Source organism: Notamacropus eugenii, chromosome 6 (genome assembly GCF_028372415.1).
Source record: "Notamacropus eugenii isolate mMacEug1 chromosome 6, mMacEug1.pri_v2, whole genome shotgun sequence".
NCBI lineage: Eukaryota > Metazoa > Chordata > Mammalia > Diprotodontia > Macropodidae > Notamacropus > Notamacropus eugenii.
This window is the reverse complement of record NC_092877.1, coordinates 207,145,392-207,164,640: the sequence shown is the minus strand read 5'-3', so window position 1 is coordinate 207,164,640 and position 19,249 is coordinate 207,145,392. Positions and strand designations below refer to the sequence as shown.

Sequence of the window (19,249 nt, the reverse complement as noted above, 5' to 3'; positions counted from 1 at the left end):
AACTTGACTTTTCTAAGAAGTACTCCAAATTCTGAACCTTTTGTTCCCTTCTTTAGACATTAAAACTTCTTTTTCCTTCAGGGTTCTGTTTTTCTCATTCCAAGATAATCAATAAACTAATTCTATTAAGATATCAATAAGTGACAATGGATTAATATGTTGTCCCTCCCTGGCAGCATATTTAGCATTTTTGTATTTTAGTTCCAGGAAACGCCTAGAAATATAATCCTTTATTAGAAGTTCTTTACCTGAGGTTCATGAACTTGTTTTTGTGGTAAACTATATATATGTGTATAATATATATGTATATAGATGTATATATATATACACACATATATATTGATAATTGCATTTCAAATCCTATATATTTTATTTTATGCACTTCTAAAAAATTTTATGAAGAAGGTTTCATCAGACTGTCAAAGGGGCCCATGATGCAACAAAGGGTTAAGAACCCATGTCTTAACTCAAAGGAAAACAGGCATCAGTGGCATGGTGGGTAGAGAGATGGCCTCAGAGTTAGAAAGCTGGGTTAGTGTTCTACCTCGGAGATACATTAGCTTTAAAATCTTGGGCAAGTCACTTAATCTCTCAGTGATCAAGGCTACTTTCTAAGTCTTTAAATTGAAGAGTAGGTGCCTTTCTGCATTAAGTAAAAGGATAATAAAATTACAGTTCAGTTCTAAAAACCCTCCCAAACTCAGAAGAATCACTCTCTTTTGTTGGAATTTAGGCATGCCCATTGGTGATATATTTTAGAAGTAAGCACATCTCTCCATGTGCCTGAAATGAGACCGAAGAAAGGAACTGCCTACTCTGTTCATATGTAATATGCTCTAATTGTGTTCGTCCTTCGTTGCCAAAGAAGACCATGCCATCAGAGAAATGATGACATGACTTGCACTTGACTTTGTTTTGAGTGAGGGAGGGCTGTGCAGGTCACCACCCTCACTTCTCTTCCAGAGCCATCTGAATCCAGAGACCTGGTATTCCTCAGGATGACTGGAGATGACCCAGGATGTATTGGGAGACCTTGGACCCTTTAGGTCAAGGTCTTTACAGGTACTCCCTTAGGGTGAGGCAATGCCTATTCATTGAATAGGCCTGTTTAAGAAGTAGCCAGGGCATTGCCCCTTTAATGAGGTCAAGAACAAGAAGGACTTCAGGCTGGGTGGGGACCAGCAACAGTTACTACTGATAATCACTCTCAAGCTAGGAGAGTCCAGTGGAGTCCCAGTTTCAGAGTGCTGTAGGTTTAATGTTTTGGGAGAGGAGAGGACAGGAGAGAGGAGAGGAGAGGAGATAGGAAAGGAGCCAGTAAAAGCCAAGTCAACTGGGCATCTTTTAGCTGCTCAGTGGATAAACCTGGATAGACCTGAAGTCAGGAAATCTGAATTAAAATCTGTCTGCAGAAACTCACTAAATGTGTGACGCTGGGCAGATCACTGAACTTGACTGTCTCAGTTTCCTCATCTGTAAAATGGTGTTAATAATAGCACCTACCTCCCAAAGTTGTTGTGAGCTAAAATGAGATATCTATAAAGTGCTTTGCAAACCTTAAAATACTATATAAATGTTAATGATCATCACCATTACCCATTATTTATATAATTTACATATGTATATATAAATAATGTATTCACATGTATCCACAAATACGTATACATATAAATGCACGCAAACTAGCACACAGGCATACACAGACATGTACACACATATACACACACATATATGAACATATAAAATCTGTCTTACCTGGAGTGAACCCAAGACCATATTTTGAATGCAAATTTCTACAGGTTACTTATGTAGTTACTATGCCTAACCACCTTCTAGGACTGGCCCAGAGAGATCCAGTCCCACCTGAATTGTCCTGCCTCAGGGCCAACAGAAGACGGAGGTGATCTCTTTTTGCTACACTGTTTTTCAAACTGTTGCATTATTAGCTTTAACACTTAATGTTAAATTTTCCTTACCAGTCTGCTAAGCATGCTGAAATATTGATCTAGTTTCCTTTTTTTTCCGTTGGTTGTAGCTTGGCTTTGGATCTTTCCTGGGAATTATTGGCATCAATTTGGTGGAGAACAGAAGACAAATGGTAAGAAAATTCTTTCTTCTAAACATAAAATATATATGTTTCTGGTACTAAACCTTTAAAGGAAGGTTATTACTATGTATACCTCTAGCTCTGTAGCAGCGGGGTGCTTTTCCACTGGCAGCACAGTGAAAAAGATCACAGAATAGAGAGGCTTTTACATTAAACAAATAACATGGAAAGTGAAGATGAAGATGAAATGACTGTAATTTAAGATACTTCTTTTGTGTGGTTCAACAATGCAACTGTATTTTATTTCCTTTGGGCTGTAGTATTTGACACATAGACATATCATATACGCTTACTGGCTTTAATTGATTTGAGCTAAGATCATACTCACAATACACCTTACAGAAAGCCTAGCAAAGTGTCTGGCACATAGTAGTCATTTTATGAATGATTGTTGATCAGTTGCTTGAAAGAGATTGTATAGAAGGTGGGGAATAAGGCATGAAAATTCATATGGATTTTACAGAATGCTAGAACTGGAATTTTAGAAATCCAGCCTGACCACTCTAATTTTAAAAGTGAAGTAATTGAGGCATTTAGTAGTGAAGACACTTGTGCATAACTAGTCAGGAGCTGAGTCAACACTGGAACCCAGGTCTCTTGATTTCACAGTCATTGCTCTTTCTCCTTCTAACCTTGTTTTGAAAGATGATTACATTTATCAATTTTTTAAAAGTTTGCTTTTTAATTCATGGTTTCAGAAACATTTTTGTTGTTAAGTCCATTTTTGGGCTGTGTGCCAATAAAAATAAACTTTTGTCCTCCAAATATGGCAAAATATTGGCACTATGCAATTATTAGAACATTTATTGTGAATGTGGTTTGGGGATCCTGGTCTTTTTTCTCCTTTGTTTCTTGATTCTCCTCAAAATGTTACATCAAATGGGTAAATTAAATTAATTAAATAAGCCACATGAGCTATCTTGTCATCTTATTTTTTCCATTAAATCTGCAAGTAACCCTACCTTTCTTGTTAATTGCATGGGTAAAACTCATAGAAGCAAACCCCAAACCCAGCTTGATATTTCCTGTGACATTCAATGCATTCACCAGAAGAGTGCTGAGAAGGAGGTCATTGTTGCTTAGGTGGAATTTGTATAGCCCAGCAGGGGAGGAGAGAGAGAGAGAGAGACAGACAGACAGACAGACAGACAGACAGACAGACAGACATAGACAGACAGACATAGACAGACAGAGAGGGAGACAGGCAGAGACAGAGAGAATGAATTACCTATTTTCTAAAACCAGCAATAGAAATAAGGAACATTTTGATTGGTGAAAAATGTTTGAGCAGAGAAGCTGAAATCAAAGAGAGGTAGAGTGGTTGTAGATAAAGAATGTGGTTCACGTTAGATATGAGAAAAATAACTTTTTGGCCATAAATATTATGAAAGAGGCATTTAAAAACAGGGTGCTAGTATCCCCCTCCCCCACAATAAGAATGTCTGCTTGCATTCTGGACCTCTGTCCAAAGTATTTGTTCTCTGTCTTTACCCACAGCTCTCTGGAGGGTGGGTTCCAGGTCCAGGCAGTCCAAATATGTTCTGGTCCCAGGTGTGACCTTACTTTCTCCATATTTATGGAGAAAGTAAAAATGGGATGTAGTCAGTGGTGTGCTGGTAAATATTTAACATCTGTTTCCTTGAAAATGCAGGATACATTTTAAAGTTTAATCTGCATTAATCAAATTCTTTTCTATCACTTTCTTAAGTCTGTTTAAACAGTCAATCAAGCCCTGACTTGTGTTTGTTAATTTCTGAGCTATAAAGGCTTACACTGAAAACTTTAATTGGATCTCGTGAGGTAGTTTGAGATGGCTCTTCTACAGCCCTGTATACAGTGGAAAATAGGATTGGATTTAGGGTTAAAATGCCCTCTCTGTTGTAACCAGCGCTGAAACCTAGGACAAATCACTTGATTGAGCTACAGTTTTTCTTGTCTGTAAAATGGGGAGAGCAATATTTACACTACCTATCTCATAACACTGGAAAAACAGTAGCTTATAAATAAAAATGATCACTATAGTATTACTTGTAGGTGGAATTGGCAGCCGCTTAAGTGATGTTATTCAGGGGTCCAGGAAGGTCTCAAATATCTCCCTTATCCACTGGAATTCCTTTAACAGGACACATTCTTTCATTTCACAATTCAAGATAAAGCATAAAATGAAAATACCCCTGAGAAAGGAGGGAAATGGCTTAAATTCACACTAAGGAATAATTTAGGACAAGAAGAAAGGTGTGACTATCATTGGCAGGGGTTAGAGAGAGCAAAGACAGAATTCTACATTACAGTTTTGATTAGGTCCCAGTCTCTGCTGGATGTACCTAGAGGTGTGTATCTGCTTGAGGATATGGAGATCTGTGAATTGATGTGGGATGTCCTTTGAGGTAATGGAAACTCCTGGGAGAAGGCAAGGAGTTCTCCAGAAGGAATCAGAGGTTCAAGGTCACCAGGTCAGGCTGTCCCACAACTACTGGACATCAATTTAGGTTTTATGATTTGGCCATGGACCGCCCCTAGGGTACAGTTTTCATATTCACTAAGATCAGAAGTGTCAGACTCAGAGCAGAGGGTAGAAAATGCTGAAAAAGATTAAAGCGTAGTTGAGAAATGTTTAACAATAAATTTAAAAATACAATACAGTATAGATAATGTTAGGTGGTTTTCTAAGACAATATGTAGCCAGAAGGCATGAGATTCTATTTGAGTTTGACACAACTGCATGAAGATCATTGAACTCATTGGTCTAGAGCTCAAAAATACTAAAAATAAAAACAAGATAGTCCAACTCCTTTATTTTATAGTTGAGAGTATTGAGACACAAAGAGGTTTAGCAATTCACTTAAAGTTATACAGGTAATAAGGGGAGCCAGATTTGAAGTCTGGTCCACTGACTCTAAATTCAGTACTCTTCTCACTGTGCCATTTTGTCTATGTAATAACCTGTGCAAGCTGGTCAAATGTTATGGAGAATGGCTGAAATGGTTGTGGCTTAACTGTGCCTTGAAGATGTGATGTTAACACTATAGTTCCAGAGGACCAATGCTAAAACACAGTGCTCACCTCCTGACAGAGAGACTATGAACTCATGAACCCAGCCAACATAGGAATTTCTTTTACGCGTACTAGGCATCTTTGTTACAAGGATTTTGTTTTTCTTTTTTTCACTGAGGGAGCTAAGAGGGAGAGAAAATAGATTTTTAAGTGAAAAAAATAATAAAATTAAAGACATGATTCCAGCACATTTGAAACACAGCACCGTGGGGCTTTCTCAGAGGAGTTCTATGTTCTTGTTGTCTCTGGACATTAAGTTTTGTCCATCTCTGGTTTTAATGGGAAGTTAACAGCTGGTTGCCCTGCATTGACACTGGCTCTATTGAAGGCTCTCTTTTCTCTTATTACCTGTGGGTTTCTAGCTAACTTTTTATGCAATTCTGGGGTGGAACAAAGCACATACAGCAGTTCCTCATTAGATTTCTTGATCATATTTCGTCTGGTACTAACTTCATGCTTTTTGCTGGAGTAGATATGTGGAAAATGTTGTGATCTGCCGCTGAAATGTCCTGTCTTGTCTTGTCAAAGGGAGAGGTTCAGAGGCTAAGCGGTGTATATTGTGGAAAGAGCAATGGATTTTGAATCAGAGGACCTGGATTAAAATCCTGGCTCGATCACTTACTAGCTAGGAAATTATGGCCAAGTTATGTAATCTCTCTCTGTTCCTTCATCAATAAAATGGGGACTTTGGACTTCCAGGTCCCTTGCAGCTCTAAATCTATGAGCAAATAATAGAAAGCTAAACTAAGGTGGCTTCCATTGTATTAGAGAGGAGAGGAAGGTACTTTTATGATTTATAATGTTTTAATATATATTATTTCATGTCATTTTGATGACAACCCCATGAAGCAGGTGGATCAGGTATTGTTGTTAGCTCCATTTCACTGATGAGGAAATGGTTCACAGAAGTTGTTACAGAAGGCCTCACAGATAGTAAGTAGAAGAGCCAAGACTCCAGGCATTCTACTGCCAAATCCAGTGCATTTTCTACGAGACTATAGTCTTTTCCTGGGATATTTATGAGAGCTCAGAACAGAACCCTATAAAATGCTGACATTGAAGGAGGAAAATGAGGAGGAGGAAACAGGAAAGGAGATAGATAAAAGTATGCAGAGAGGCAGTCATTAGGAAAGAGGAAATTGTAGTGTCATTGGAACCCAGAGAGTGGAGAGTTTCAAGGAGGAAATAGTAATTTATGTCAGGTGCCACATAAAGAATCAAAGATTGAGGACTGGGAAATGGTCATTGAATTTGATGATTAAGATATCACTAGTGATTTTTAAGAGTATGTTTCTAGTAGAATGACTAAAAGCCAGATGGAAGGGGGCTGAAAAATGAATAGTGAGAACATGGAGACAGTGAGTATAAACTTTTGAGTTTGGTGGTAAGAATTTATTTCTCTTAATGTGAATTAACAGGATTAAGAACATTGGGTGGAAGAAACAAATAGGTACTTCCCCCATCTTTTTTTTGATTTTTAAATTTTTTTTTATTTCAAGTTTTCAACATTCATTTCCACAAAATTTTGAGTTTCAAATTTTCTCCCCATATCTCCCCTTCCCCCACCCCAAGACACCTTGCATTCTGATTGCCCCTTCCACCAATGTGTCCTCCCTTCTAACATCCCTCCGTTCCTTTTTCCCCATCTTCTCTCTTATCCTATAGGGCAAGATAAATTTCTATACCCCATTACCTGTATTTCATATTTCCCAGTTGTACGCAAAAACAGTTCTCAACATTTGTCCCTAAAACTTTGAGTTCCAATTTCTCTTCCTTCTTCCCTCCCCACCCATCCCCACTGAGAAGGCAATCAATTCATTATAGGCTATATATGTGTAGTTTTTTGCAAATGACTTCCATAATAGTCATGTTGTGTGAGACTAACTATATTTCCCTCCATACTATCCTGCCCCTCATTTCTTCTATTCTCTCTTTTGACCTTGTCCTTCCCCAAGAGTGTTTACTTCTAATTGCTCCCTCCTCCCATTTGTCCTCCCTTCCATCTTCCTCCCCACCCTGCTTATCCCCTTCTGCCCTCCTTTCCTGTAGTGTCAGATAGATTTTCATACCAAATTGAGTGTGCCTGTTATTCCTTCCTTGAGCGAAATGTGATGAGAGTAACCTTCACTTTTTCCCTCTCACCTCTCCCCTTTTCCACTCCATTGGAAAAACTTTTTCTTGCCTCTTCTATGAGAAATAACTTTCCCCATTCCATTTCTCCCTTTCTCCTCCCAATATATTCTTCTTTCACCCCTTAATCTTAGTTTTTTAGATATGATCCCTTCCTATTCAACTCACCCTGTGCTCTCTGTCTCTCTCTCTCTGTCTGTCTCTCTGTCTTTCTCTGTTTCTGTCTGTCTGTCTGTCTCTCTCTCTGTCTCTCTGTGTATAATCTCTCAAACTATCCAGATATTGAGAAAAGTTTCAAGAGTTACAAATATTGTCTTTCCATGTAGGAATATAAACAGTTCAACTTTAGTAAGTCCCTTGTGATTTCTCTTTCCTGTTTACTTTTCAATGCTTCTCTTGATTCTTGTGTTTGAAAGTCACATTTTCTTTTCAGCTCTGTTCTTTTCATCAAGAATGCTTGAAAGTCATCTATTTCACTGAAAGACCATTTTTCCCCTGAAGTATTATATTCAGTTTTGCTGGGTAGGTGATTCTTGGTTTTAATCATAGTTCCCTTGACTTCTGGAATATTATATTCTAAGCCCTTCAATCCTTTAATGTAGAAGATGCTAGATCTTGTGTTATCCTGATTGTATTTCCACAATATTTGAATTGTTTCTTTCTAGCTGCTTGCAATATTTTCTCCTTGACCTGAGAATTCTGGAATTTGGCTATAATATTCCTAGGAGTTTCTCTTTTTGGATCTCTTTCAGGAGGTGATTGGTGGATTCTTTCAATATTTATTTTGCCCTCTGATTCTAGAATATCAGGGCAGTTTTCCTTGATGGTTTCATGAAAGATGTCATCTAGGATTTCAAGTAGTCCCATAATTTTTAAATTGTCTCTCCTGGATCTATTTTCCAGGTCAGTTGTTTTTCCAATGAGATATTTCACATTATCTCCATTTCTTCATTCTTTTGGGTTTTTTTTTTGTAATTTCTTGGTTTCTCATAAAGTCATTCTCTTCCAAATGTTCCATTCTAATTTTTAAAGGATGATTTTCTTCAGTGAGCTTTTGAACCTTCTTTTCCATTTGGCTAATTCTGCTTTTTAAAGTATTCTTCTCCTCATTGGTGTTTTGGACCTCTTTTGCCAATTGAGTTAGCCTGTTTTTAAAGGTGTTATTTTCTTCAGAATTTTTTTGGGTTTCCTTTAGCAAGCTGTTGACTCATTTTGCATGATTTTTTTGCATTGCTCTCATGTCTCTTCCCAATTTTTCCTCCACCTCTCTTACTTGATTTTGATCCTTTTTGAGCTCTTCCATGGCCTGGGACCATTACATATTTATTTTGGATGCAGAAGCATTTATGTCTTCCCCTGATGGTAAACACTGTTCTTCCACATCTGAAAGGATAGGAGAGAATACCTGTTCACCAAGAAAGGAACCTTCCATAGTCTTTATTTTTTCCCCTTTTTTGTGCATTTTCCCAACCAGTTACTTGACTTTTGGGTCCTTTGTCAAGAGTAGGGTATACTCTGGGGACCTGTAAGATCTCAGTTCCTTCAAGATGGCACAATCAAAGGAGAGGAGTTTACTTCCTGACTGTCTGGTGGTTGAGATTCAGATTAGCTGCTCATTTCCCCCAGAAGCTTTAGGTGGGGGGCCGGGCCTAGGGCTGAGGTTCAGATTAGCTGCTCAGTTCTCCCAGGGGCCCTAAGCTGAGCTCTCCATCAATGGAGGCTAGTTGCTACTGCCTCTGCTGCTGCCTGGGGCCAGGGCTAGAGGAGACCCCTGCTCCCTTCTCACCATGTTGGAAAAGTCCTCTTACTGACCTTTGTAGTGTCTTTGTTGCCTGTGGGTTGAGGGATCTGTGAACCTCCTCTGCTGCTGCTGGGAATTTTGCCCCTGAGGTCTGGTACTCCCAGTACCTCATGGCCAAGGCTGAGCTGTGCTCTACTCCATGTCCAGCGTGACAGTCCTTTCCCTTCAGCCTTCCAGGTCACCTTGGGCTGGAAATTTCCTCCACTCCATCTTTCTGTGGCTTCTGCTGCTCTAGAATTTGTTGAGAGTCTTTCTTTACAGGTATTTTATGGGCTGTGGGGGAAGACTTAGAGTATGTGCATCTCTCTACTCTGCCATCTTGGCTCCTGGTAATTCCACCATCTAACTAAATTGGATAATGCAATGTTTGTATTGGAGAGAGAGGAGGAAGAATCTACCAGGAAGCAGTCCAGGAAGCTGACTTATGTGGTGTGGTTTCAGAGACACTAAAAAGACCTTCTTGTCCCAAAATATTTTCCCTCAAGTGCCTGAAATCCCACCATTAGAAACAAATTCTTTTGGTCAGATATGACCAGTGGAGTCAGGAAGACTTGAGTTCAAATACTGCCTCAGACACTTATTAGCTGTGTGATCCTGGGCAAGTTACTTTACCCTGTTTGCCCCAGTTTCCTCATCTGTAAAATGAGCCAGAGAAGGAAATGGCAAACCATTCCTGTATCTTTGCCAAAAAACAAAACAAAATGCCCAAATGAGGTCATAAAGGGTCAGACCTGATGAAATGACAACACATACAGATACATGCCTAAATATCTATACACATACATCCACACGGGTAGGCTTACATTCAGACATACACAGGTATAGACACAGTGCTACTTATTGCAATCTCTTCTGGGCTCCAAAGTTCCAGATCTCCATCATCAAGATGGAGAAACATTTGTGAGTGCAGCAGGCTGTCAGTTTTGGGCTTTTATTGCTTTCCTTATTCCTCCAAACAAGGACTCCAGTTAGAGTGGCAGGGGTGGATTTTCTTCATTTTAATCAATAAAGGAGCATCTGTGAATGGAGATTCTTGGCTGGGAGCTCTGGCACCACAGCTGTCATCCTGGAGCTGCTGCCAATCCATTTTTTTTCCAAGTTTTAATGGCCTTCTTCTTAATGCACTGGATTTACTTTTTGCTCTATGTGTATGGTTTAAGTACCTCTAACCTAGCATGATTCTTAAACAGGTGCCTTTGATGGATGATCAAAGGAGAGGAGTGATAAGAGATCAGATGATCTCTTCATCACAGGCAAATGCTTCTGTATCACCAGCTTTTCTTCACAGAAAGACCTCATTGAGTTTGTTTTTTCCTCAGTCTGTTGCTATTTGTGTTGCCTTTACCAAATAAATGAATGGTGATCTGAAATCACCACTTCTGTTGTCTTTGCCAAAAAAAAAAAAAAAAAGAATAGTGATTTTAAATCACATGCAATCCTTTTGCATGAAAGTTAAGGCAGGCAGAAAACTAAATAAACTGAAAGAATTAATTAGTAATAAGGAAGTGGCTTCCAATTTAGCCACAAGTGCCAACCTGATTTGGGGATTATTTAGATTCTATCATCCTGTTTCTGGTCATTTAGGTATATCATTGCTTAACATTTCCACTTAAGTGTGGGCAGAGGGAGGACAAAGAGATGGCACATTCTTAGAACAATAGAACTTTCACTCAGAAACTTAAATTTTTTTTAATGTCATGGACCCCTTCTCAAAATAATGTGGGTTTTTTGTCCTGATTTTCTTTTTAAAAAATTAATATTTTATTTTCTTCAATTACATGTAAAAACAATTTTTAACATTTAAAAAAATTTGACTTCCAAATTTTCTTCCTCTCCTCCTCCTTCTCCTCATCCTCCCTGAGAAGGAGTGAACAATTTGATACAGGTAATACATGGTACGGTCATACAAAACATACAAGCTAGCATTTTCAAATGCATAAACTAGAGTGACAACATAGAGTTCAAAGGAACCTAATTATATTGAAATACAGTTATCAATTTTTTAAGTTTTTTAACTTTTAAAAACCCCTGATCTAATGGAATCCTTTCATTTTACCAGTGGAAAAACTGAGGCTCGTGTTTTATGGTAGTATGTAGTAGAACCAGTATTCAAATCATGACATTTGATTCTAAATCCAAAACTTTGTAGACATTGCTGGTTTTTAAAAAATTAATTAAAATTATAGGGTTTTTTTCTAGTTAGAAAAAAACTTATGGGTTTATTTCTTCCCTTCCATTTTAAAGTTGAGGAAACAGGCTCTAAAAATTTGAGTGATTTGCTTAAAGCCACACAGCTAATTAGTGACAGAACTGAAACTAGAACCCAAGTCTCCTTGTTTTCCACTCATTGATCAGTGATTATTACATCCCACAGCTTTACCTTCAAATCACTTTATTTGGATTCTTAGGTACCTTGGGTGAAATTAATTCTTGAGGTAAGAGATAGAAAGGAATTGGGCTTCTTTGTGAATCTTCTTAGAGAAAATAAGGAAGTAGGGAAATTAAGGATGGAATGTATAGAACAATGGCTAGAACTCCAGACTGGGACTGGACCAAGCTGGGTTCTAGTCTCATTGCTAATTATGTAGCCTTCAGAAACTCAGGATTTAAAATGAAAGCAACCTTAGAGATGAGCTAATCCAATGACCTCATTTGACAGAGATGAAAAGTAGGATCCCAAGAGATCAAATGATTGTCCTTCATGTTCCTCATGCATCACATTCTAACTCCTGTCTGCAGACCTTTGCTCCAGATTTTTTCTTCCTGGGGTGTATTCCTTCCTCATCTCCTCCAGCCTTTGCTTGAGGACCCTCCTCCCAATCCTGGTACTTGCTGACGTATCCTATGTCACTTTTGATCAAGGGTCCTTGTTATATAAAGTTGTTATTGTTAGAGGCAGCTAGGTGGTACAGTAGATAGAGTTCTGGACACTGGAATATTTGTGTTTCCATCTTGCTTTAGACACTTCTTAAATATTTGACACAGAGCATCTCTCTCCACCTTAGTTTTTTCCTATGTAAAATAATAGCACTTCTCTCATGTAGCTGCTATAAGAATACAAGGAAGTTTTATATATATGCATACACACACATTCACACATACACACAGAACATTTTCTAAACCTTAGAATGCCATATGTTATTATAATTTAATATTATATTATAATATAATATTTCTATGAATATATATTTGATGTATATTATGTATAATATGGATTTTTTTCTGAATTGGATGTTTAGACAGCCCTACATTAGTTAATGTAATAATGGTGGCACAGTAGGTAGAGTGCCAGACCTGGAGTCAGGAAGACTCATCTTCTTAAGTTCAAATTCAGTCTCAGACAGTTACTACCTGTGTGACTCTGGGCAAGTCACTTAATCCTATTTGACTCAATTTCCTCACTTGTTGAATGAGCTGGAGAAGGAAATGGCAAACCAGTCCAATATCTTTGTCAAGAAAACCCCAAATGGAGTCATGAAGAGTTGGACACTATTGAAATGACTCAACAGTAACAACAAAATGGGGATGATGACAACATCTATCTCACAGGGTTGTTATGAGATTAAAAGGAAGTAATAAACGTCAACCATTTTGTCAACCTTACAGTGCCGTATATATGTATTGCCACTTGCTTTTGCTACTGAAACCTCTTATATGTCTTGTCTCTCCTTGAGAGCAGGAGCTGTCTTGTTTTTCTGTTCATATCCCAGCTCTTTGCACACAGTAAGCACGTAACAACTATTAAATAAATAAATCATTTAATAAACTATTTTGTAGTTATGCTCAAAATGAGGGTCAGTGTGGTCTAAGGAAAATGTTCCTTTAGATTTCTCCAGCCCTCTGATTGCCCTGATGATGGAAAATAGATTTTACTGTAGCACAGCACAGCTTGGGAAGGACAGGATGAGATATATTTTGTGTAGCCTGGGAGAGCGTATCTCATGCAATGGCAAAACCACTCTTTTGGAGACGTTGACTAGCTCAAAGGATGGTCTGTTAACGATGGGGGGTTGACTTCAACTCCTTAGACCTTTTCTCAGGCTGTATTGTATACAATGCTCTATCTTGGCATGAGGAAGTTTTCAGTTAAACCTGTTAATTAGTGTGTGGAATAATGGCACTGATGATTTAAATTATTGAGGTATTCATTAAGCAGAACATTCTATCAAGAATTCCAGGAAAATTAAAAGGAAATAGGGAATATGGTCCTATTGCTGTGAATGAAAGTTCTTTCTGGGTTGAAATGGTACTATATGTAGTCTGATAGGATCAACCTGTCATGGTAGAATGGGGGGCCAGGTTTGGGTGATGGGATCAGGAGACAGGCTCAGAGAAGATGAAAGGGACCAACTAAACGATGATACCTGGGGTGGGAATCGAGGACTTCTAGGTTTCTTTTTGGAGATTTGATGCAAGTTGTTTTTGATCAAAGACTTCTCTGAGGATTATGAGTATCCCCCCAGTCCTTCAGCTTTGCAGCCTAGAAGCCATCTTGGATTCTGCACCATCTCTCATTCCTCATATATCCAAGATGTTGCCAAAGCCTGCCAATTTCACCTTTGTGATATATGCCCTTCTTCCCTTTGACCACTCTATTCACAGCCCCTGCCTTGATTATTGCAGTAGTGTGCTGTTTTGCCTGTCTCGGATCCCTTCTCACTCCAATCCATCCTTCTTTTAGCCACTAACATGATTTTCATAAAACATTGGTCCCCTTACTCAATTAACTTCAGTGGAAAGGAAAAGAAAGGGAAGGAAAGAAAGGAAAGGAAAGGAAAGGAAAAGAAAGAAAGGAAAGGAAAGAAAGGAAAGGAAAGGAAAGAAAGGAAAGGAAAGGAAAGGAAGGAAAGGATAGGAAAGGAAAGGAAAGGAAGGAAAGGAAAGAAAGGATAAGAAAGGAAAGGAAAGGAAAGGAAAGGAAAGGAGAGGAAGTAAACCAGTTTGTTCACACAAAACAGTAAATAGGAATTGGAAAACTATGCAAAAAAATATACAAGAGCAAATTTAATTCTTTGGTTGGGAGCAGGAGATCTCAACTTGAATCAAGAGTCTCATCCAAGGCAACTTTTATCTCCCAAATATCCATGGAGGCAAGCTGGCAGTTAAGGACATGCTGAGAAGTTAGCTTCTACTATGTCTTTAACTTCCAAAGTTTTTTTCTCTCTCTGCATTTCTCTCCCCAAATAAGTCAGAAACCGCACATCTCTTCCCAAAGCATGCTGATCTCTAGAATCCAGTCACCTTTTTTTCTACTTAGTGTTTTAGATGATCTTTACTGCTCCCTTTCAGCTCCTGAATGTTAAATATTAAGTTATTATACTATATCATGTTATATATTATATGTAGCTATGATATATAACATATTATATAATCATATATTATAATATTTTGTATATATTATTCTATATTCAAGATTTTGGACCAGAATATTTGATAGTCAATAGCAATGCCAAAACTGTCATTTGTAATATACGCCTTTAGAATATGAGCCTTATGCTTAATCCCATCAACGCTAATGTAATTGAGATGATCAAGGGGTTCCACTGTTCTTTTCCCACCTTTGTTATACTCCATCTGGAAGTCTTTGGGAAAATAGCACAGGAAAAGAAAAGGGATAAGCATTTCACATTTCTCTTAAAGACCACAGAGAAGAAGCAGTTAGAGACTCTGACTAGAGTCTGTAAACCTTGACTCTCAGATGTTAATCATCTCAGAGACAGCTCTAGTCACTAGGAACCAATCAGACAAGTTACCTGTGTAAGGAGATAGAGTGAAAGTTTACCTTCTCTGTTAAGAATTCAAGCCATGTAATCTCATCTTGGTGATTTGGGGGGGGGGGGGGTGTGTGTGAGGGAACTCAATCAGGGGCTCTGGTCACCCAGCTACACTTGCTTAGTATAGGTCAGCTCTGCTGTATTTTGATTCATCCCCTTCTGTGTGACAATAATTGAATCCATAGTTTGTATATAGTTAAACTCTCCAGGAGATCTTGCCTGGTATATTTGCTGAGGCACCTCCCTGTCACGAATAGATGATCATAAATCAGGACTGCCCTAATCAAACTATGTAATCTTTTTTAAAAATTAATTTTAATTGATTTTTTTTTGTTTTTACATGACCTACATTTTCCCTTATATCCTCCCCTTCCCCTTCAAACCATCCCTTATAACAAAGAAAAAAGAGGAAATTTCAGACAAAAGAAAAATTCAGCAAAACCAATCAGTGCATCAAAATAAAACTCTGACATCATGTGCAATGTTCCCCACCCTTAGATTTCCTACTTCTGAAGAAAGACTATTTATACTTTTTGACTGGTGGGTTGATTAATTACAACTACTCCATTTGTTCCTTAGTTTCCTCATCTATAAAATGAGCTGGAGAAGGAAATGGCAAACCACTCCAGCATCTCTGCCAAGAAAACCCCAAATGGGGTCACAAAGAATTGGACACGACAGAAACTACTGAAAAACAACAACCAAAAAAAAAATTCCAGCTACTAAATGAGTATCGGAGTACAGAGCTCAAGATGGGCACATCCTGAGCCCCATGTTCTTCAAGTCTGGTTACTTAGGAAAATACTGGCATATATCAAGAAGGAAGTGGACTAGGAAAAGCTCAGTTCATTGGGTGCTTAGGAGGTTATTAGCAATCTAGAGAAGAGATTCAGTAAAGACGAGCTGGGAGGAAGTTAGGTAAGGTGAGGTTAAGAAGTGGTGGGGTTAGCTTGCTTTATCCACAGATGTGATGAGCAAGTGTTGCATTGTATTATCTACATTGGGGGGAAAATGTGAAACAATCAGATCAAGGATCAAGGACTCTATTCTGAGGCACACCCCAAAAGACTTCCTTCCAGGCTGACATCCATCCATTAAGCATGTATATTCAATCAGTTCTAGGTCCACCTGATTGTATTGTCATCCCATTTACATCTCTCCATCTTGTTCACCAGGATATCATAAAATAATTTGTCAAATGCTTTGATCAAATCAAAGTATATAACTAAGTCATCACACTTGTAATCTTTCTTTTATTATAATCTAACAATCTAGACACTACTCAGATCATAGCCTGTCAGTGTTAAAAGAGACTTCAGAGGGCACCAAATCTAATACCTTCATTTATTTAATTTTAAAGCTGGTTTTATTTATGTCTTTTGTTTTCATATCACAGTTTTTTTTGGGTATAACTGCTCCCTCTACACTGGAATTGAACTCTTTTTGTAACAAAGAAAATAGTTATGCTATTTCTCTCCCTCAATAAACCATTAGGATCCAATATAAACTTTTAATATTTTGATTTTAATTTAACATCCAATATAACATTTAAAGCCTTTCACAACCTGGCCCTTCTACTTTTCCAGTCTTCTTACACTTTATTTCCCTCCACTTTCTGGTACAGTGATACCAGTCTTACTTGCACCTCATCTTTTTATTGGATACTCCTACCCTTGTCTGGAATGCTCCTCTTTGTCACTTTTGGTTCTTGCCTTTTCTGGCTTCCTTTAAGATGCTATTCAAGTCCTCCCTTCTGCAAGAGTCCTTTCCTGCTTGTCAGTGCTAGTGTCTTCCCCCTTCTATTTACTCTGCAAATATCACGTTGTCTTCCCCATTGGAATGTAAGGGTCTTGAATGCATGATAAAAATTGCTGTCAACCTCTAGAGAGAATTGACAAACTCTGAGTATATATTGAAACATACTTTTTTCACTTTATTTTTCAAAGTGTTTTTCTTTGTGTGTGTATGAATATTTTCTTTTGCAACATGGCCAATCTGGGGGATGGAGTCAAGATGGTGGGGTAGAAGCAGCGACCTGCTAGAATTCTCCCCCCAAACCTCTCAAAAATCCTGTTAAAATTACTCTAAACAAATTCTAGAGCATCAGAAGCCACAGAAGAACAGACTGAAACAAATTTCCAGCCTAAGACAATCTGGAAAGTTGAGAGAAAGGGTTTACCACACAGAGCTGGGAGCAGTGTACAGTTTGCAATGGGCAGCACCAGAGTTGACAGAGCTGGAGCAGGCCTTAGGGGACTGAATCAGTGGTGGCTGCTGCAGTTTCCAGAATTCTCAAACCACAAACACCAAAACAGCTTTGAAGGTCAGTGGGAAGAATCTCTCACCTGACTGAGAGGGGAGCATGGTCTATTCCTAGCCCCAGCCTTTGCCCCAGTCCTATGGTGGCAGCAGCCACTGCTGAAATGGAGGCTGCTTCTGGAGCACTCAACTTAACAAAGTGCTCAAATGTCAAGTAACTGGGGAAACAAGCAAACAAGGGAAAAAGAAACAGACTATAGATTCTTACGTTCTAGGAGAAAAGGTATTTTCTTACATCATTGGTGACAAGGAAGATCAAAACATACGACCAGAAGAAGACAACAAAGCCAAAGAAGACAACAAAACCTGTATCCAAAGCCTCCAAGAAAAATATGAATCAGTCACACGCCATGGAAGTGCTCAAAAAGGATTTTGAAAATCAAGTAAGAGAAGTAAGAAAAATTGGGAAGAGAAATGAGAATGACACAAGAAAATCATGAGAAACCAGTCAACAGCTTGTTAAAGGAAACCCTCTCCCAAAAAAATGCTGAAGAAAATAACACCTTTAAAATTAGACTAATCCAAATGGCAAAAGAGATCCAAAAAGCCAGTTAGGAAAAGAATGCCTTAAAAAACCAGAATGGACCAAATGGAAAAAAAGCTCCAAAAACTCCAAAAGAAAATAATTCCTTAAAAATTAGAATGGAGCAAATGGAAACTAATGATTTTATGAGAAATCAAGAAATTATAAAATAAAACCAAAAGAATGAAAAAATAAAAATAGAAGACAATGTGATGTGTCTCACTGGAAAAACAACTGACCTGGAAAATAGATCCAGGAAAGATAATTTTAAAATTATTGGACTTCCTGAAAGCCATGATCAAAAAAAGGGCCTAGACATCATCTTCTAAGAAATTATCAAAGAAAACTACCTTGATATTCTAGAACCAGAGGGTATAATAGAAATGGAAAGAATCCACTGATTATCTCCTGAAAGATATCCCAAAGGGAAAAATTCTAGGAATATTGTAGCCAAATTCCAGGTCAAGAGTATCCAGGTCAAGGAGAAAATATTATAAGCAGCAGAAAGAAACAATTTAAGTATTGTGGAAACATAAGCAAGATGACACAAGATTTATCAGCTACTATAACTATTTAGCAGTTACTATAAAATAAAGGATCCTAGGTCTTAGAATATAATATTTCAGAGGTCAAAGGAGATAGAATTAAAACCAAGAATCACCTGCCCAGCAAAACCAAGTTTAATACTTCAGGGGGAAAAAATGGAACTTCAGTGAAATGGAGGACTTCTAAGCCTTCTTGTTGAAAAGATCAGAACTGAATAGAAAATTTGACTTTCAAATACAAGCATCAATGGAAGCATGAAAAGGTAACCAGAAAAGAGAAATCATAAGGGACTTATTAAAGTTGAACTGTTTACATTCCTACAAGGAAAGATAATATTTGTAACTCGTGAGACCTTTCTCAGTATTAGGATTGTTGGAGGGAATATATAAATATATATGTTCGTATGTGTATGTGTATATCTATATCATATGTAGATATAGATATACACATACATATATACATATACATGTATATGCATATGTACATATATAATATATATTATATATACATATACATTGTATGGGTATATGTATATATAATATGCTTATATATATATATATATATATATATATATATATATATATATATATATATATATATATATATATACACATCGAGAGACAGAGGCCACATTGTGAGCTGAATATGAAAGGATGATATGTAAAAAAGAAAATTAAATATTGAGAGGAATGTACTAGGAGAAAGAGAAAGGGAGAGGTAGAATGTAGTAAATCATTTCACATAAAAGAGGCAAGAAAGAGCTTTTACAGTAGAGTGGAAGAAGGGAAAGGTGAGAGGGAATAAGTAAGCCTTCCTTACATCAGATTTGGCTTCAGGTGGTAGTCACATACACACTCAATTGGGTATGGAAGTTTGTCTTACCTTATAAGAAAGCAGGAGGAAGGGGATAAGGGGGAGGGGACAATAGAAGGAGACTAGGGGAAAGGTCAGTCAGAAGTAAACACTTTGGTAGAGGGACAGGTCAAAGGAGAGAA

The 19,249-nt window shown here is 37.8% G+C and overlaps 1 protein-coding gene across 1 annotated transcript in view; it reads left to right on the top strand.

Moving 5' to 3' along the window:
- The window catches only part of TMEM255B (transmembrane protein 255B), a 122,201-nt gene that overhangs the window by 23,669 nt on the left and 79,283 nt on the right, over positions 1 to 19,249 (top strand). The window contains exon 3 of the mRNA XM_072621877.1: positions 2,036 to 2,098. Within this exon, the coding sequence (XP_072477978.1) occupies positions 2,036 to 2,098 (63 nt within the window). The remainder of the gene's footprint in view (positions 1 to 2,035; positions 2,099 to 19,249) is intronic.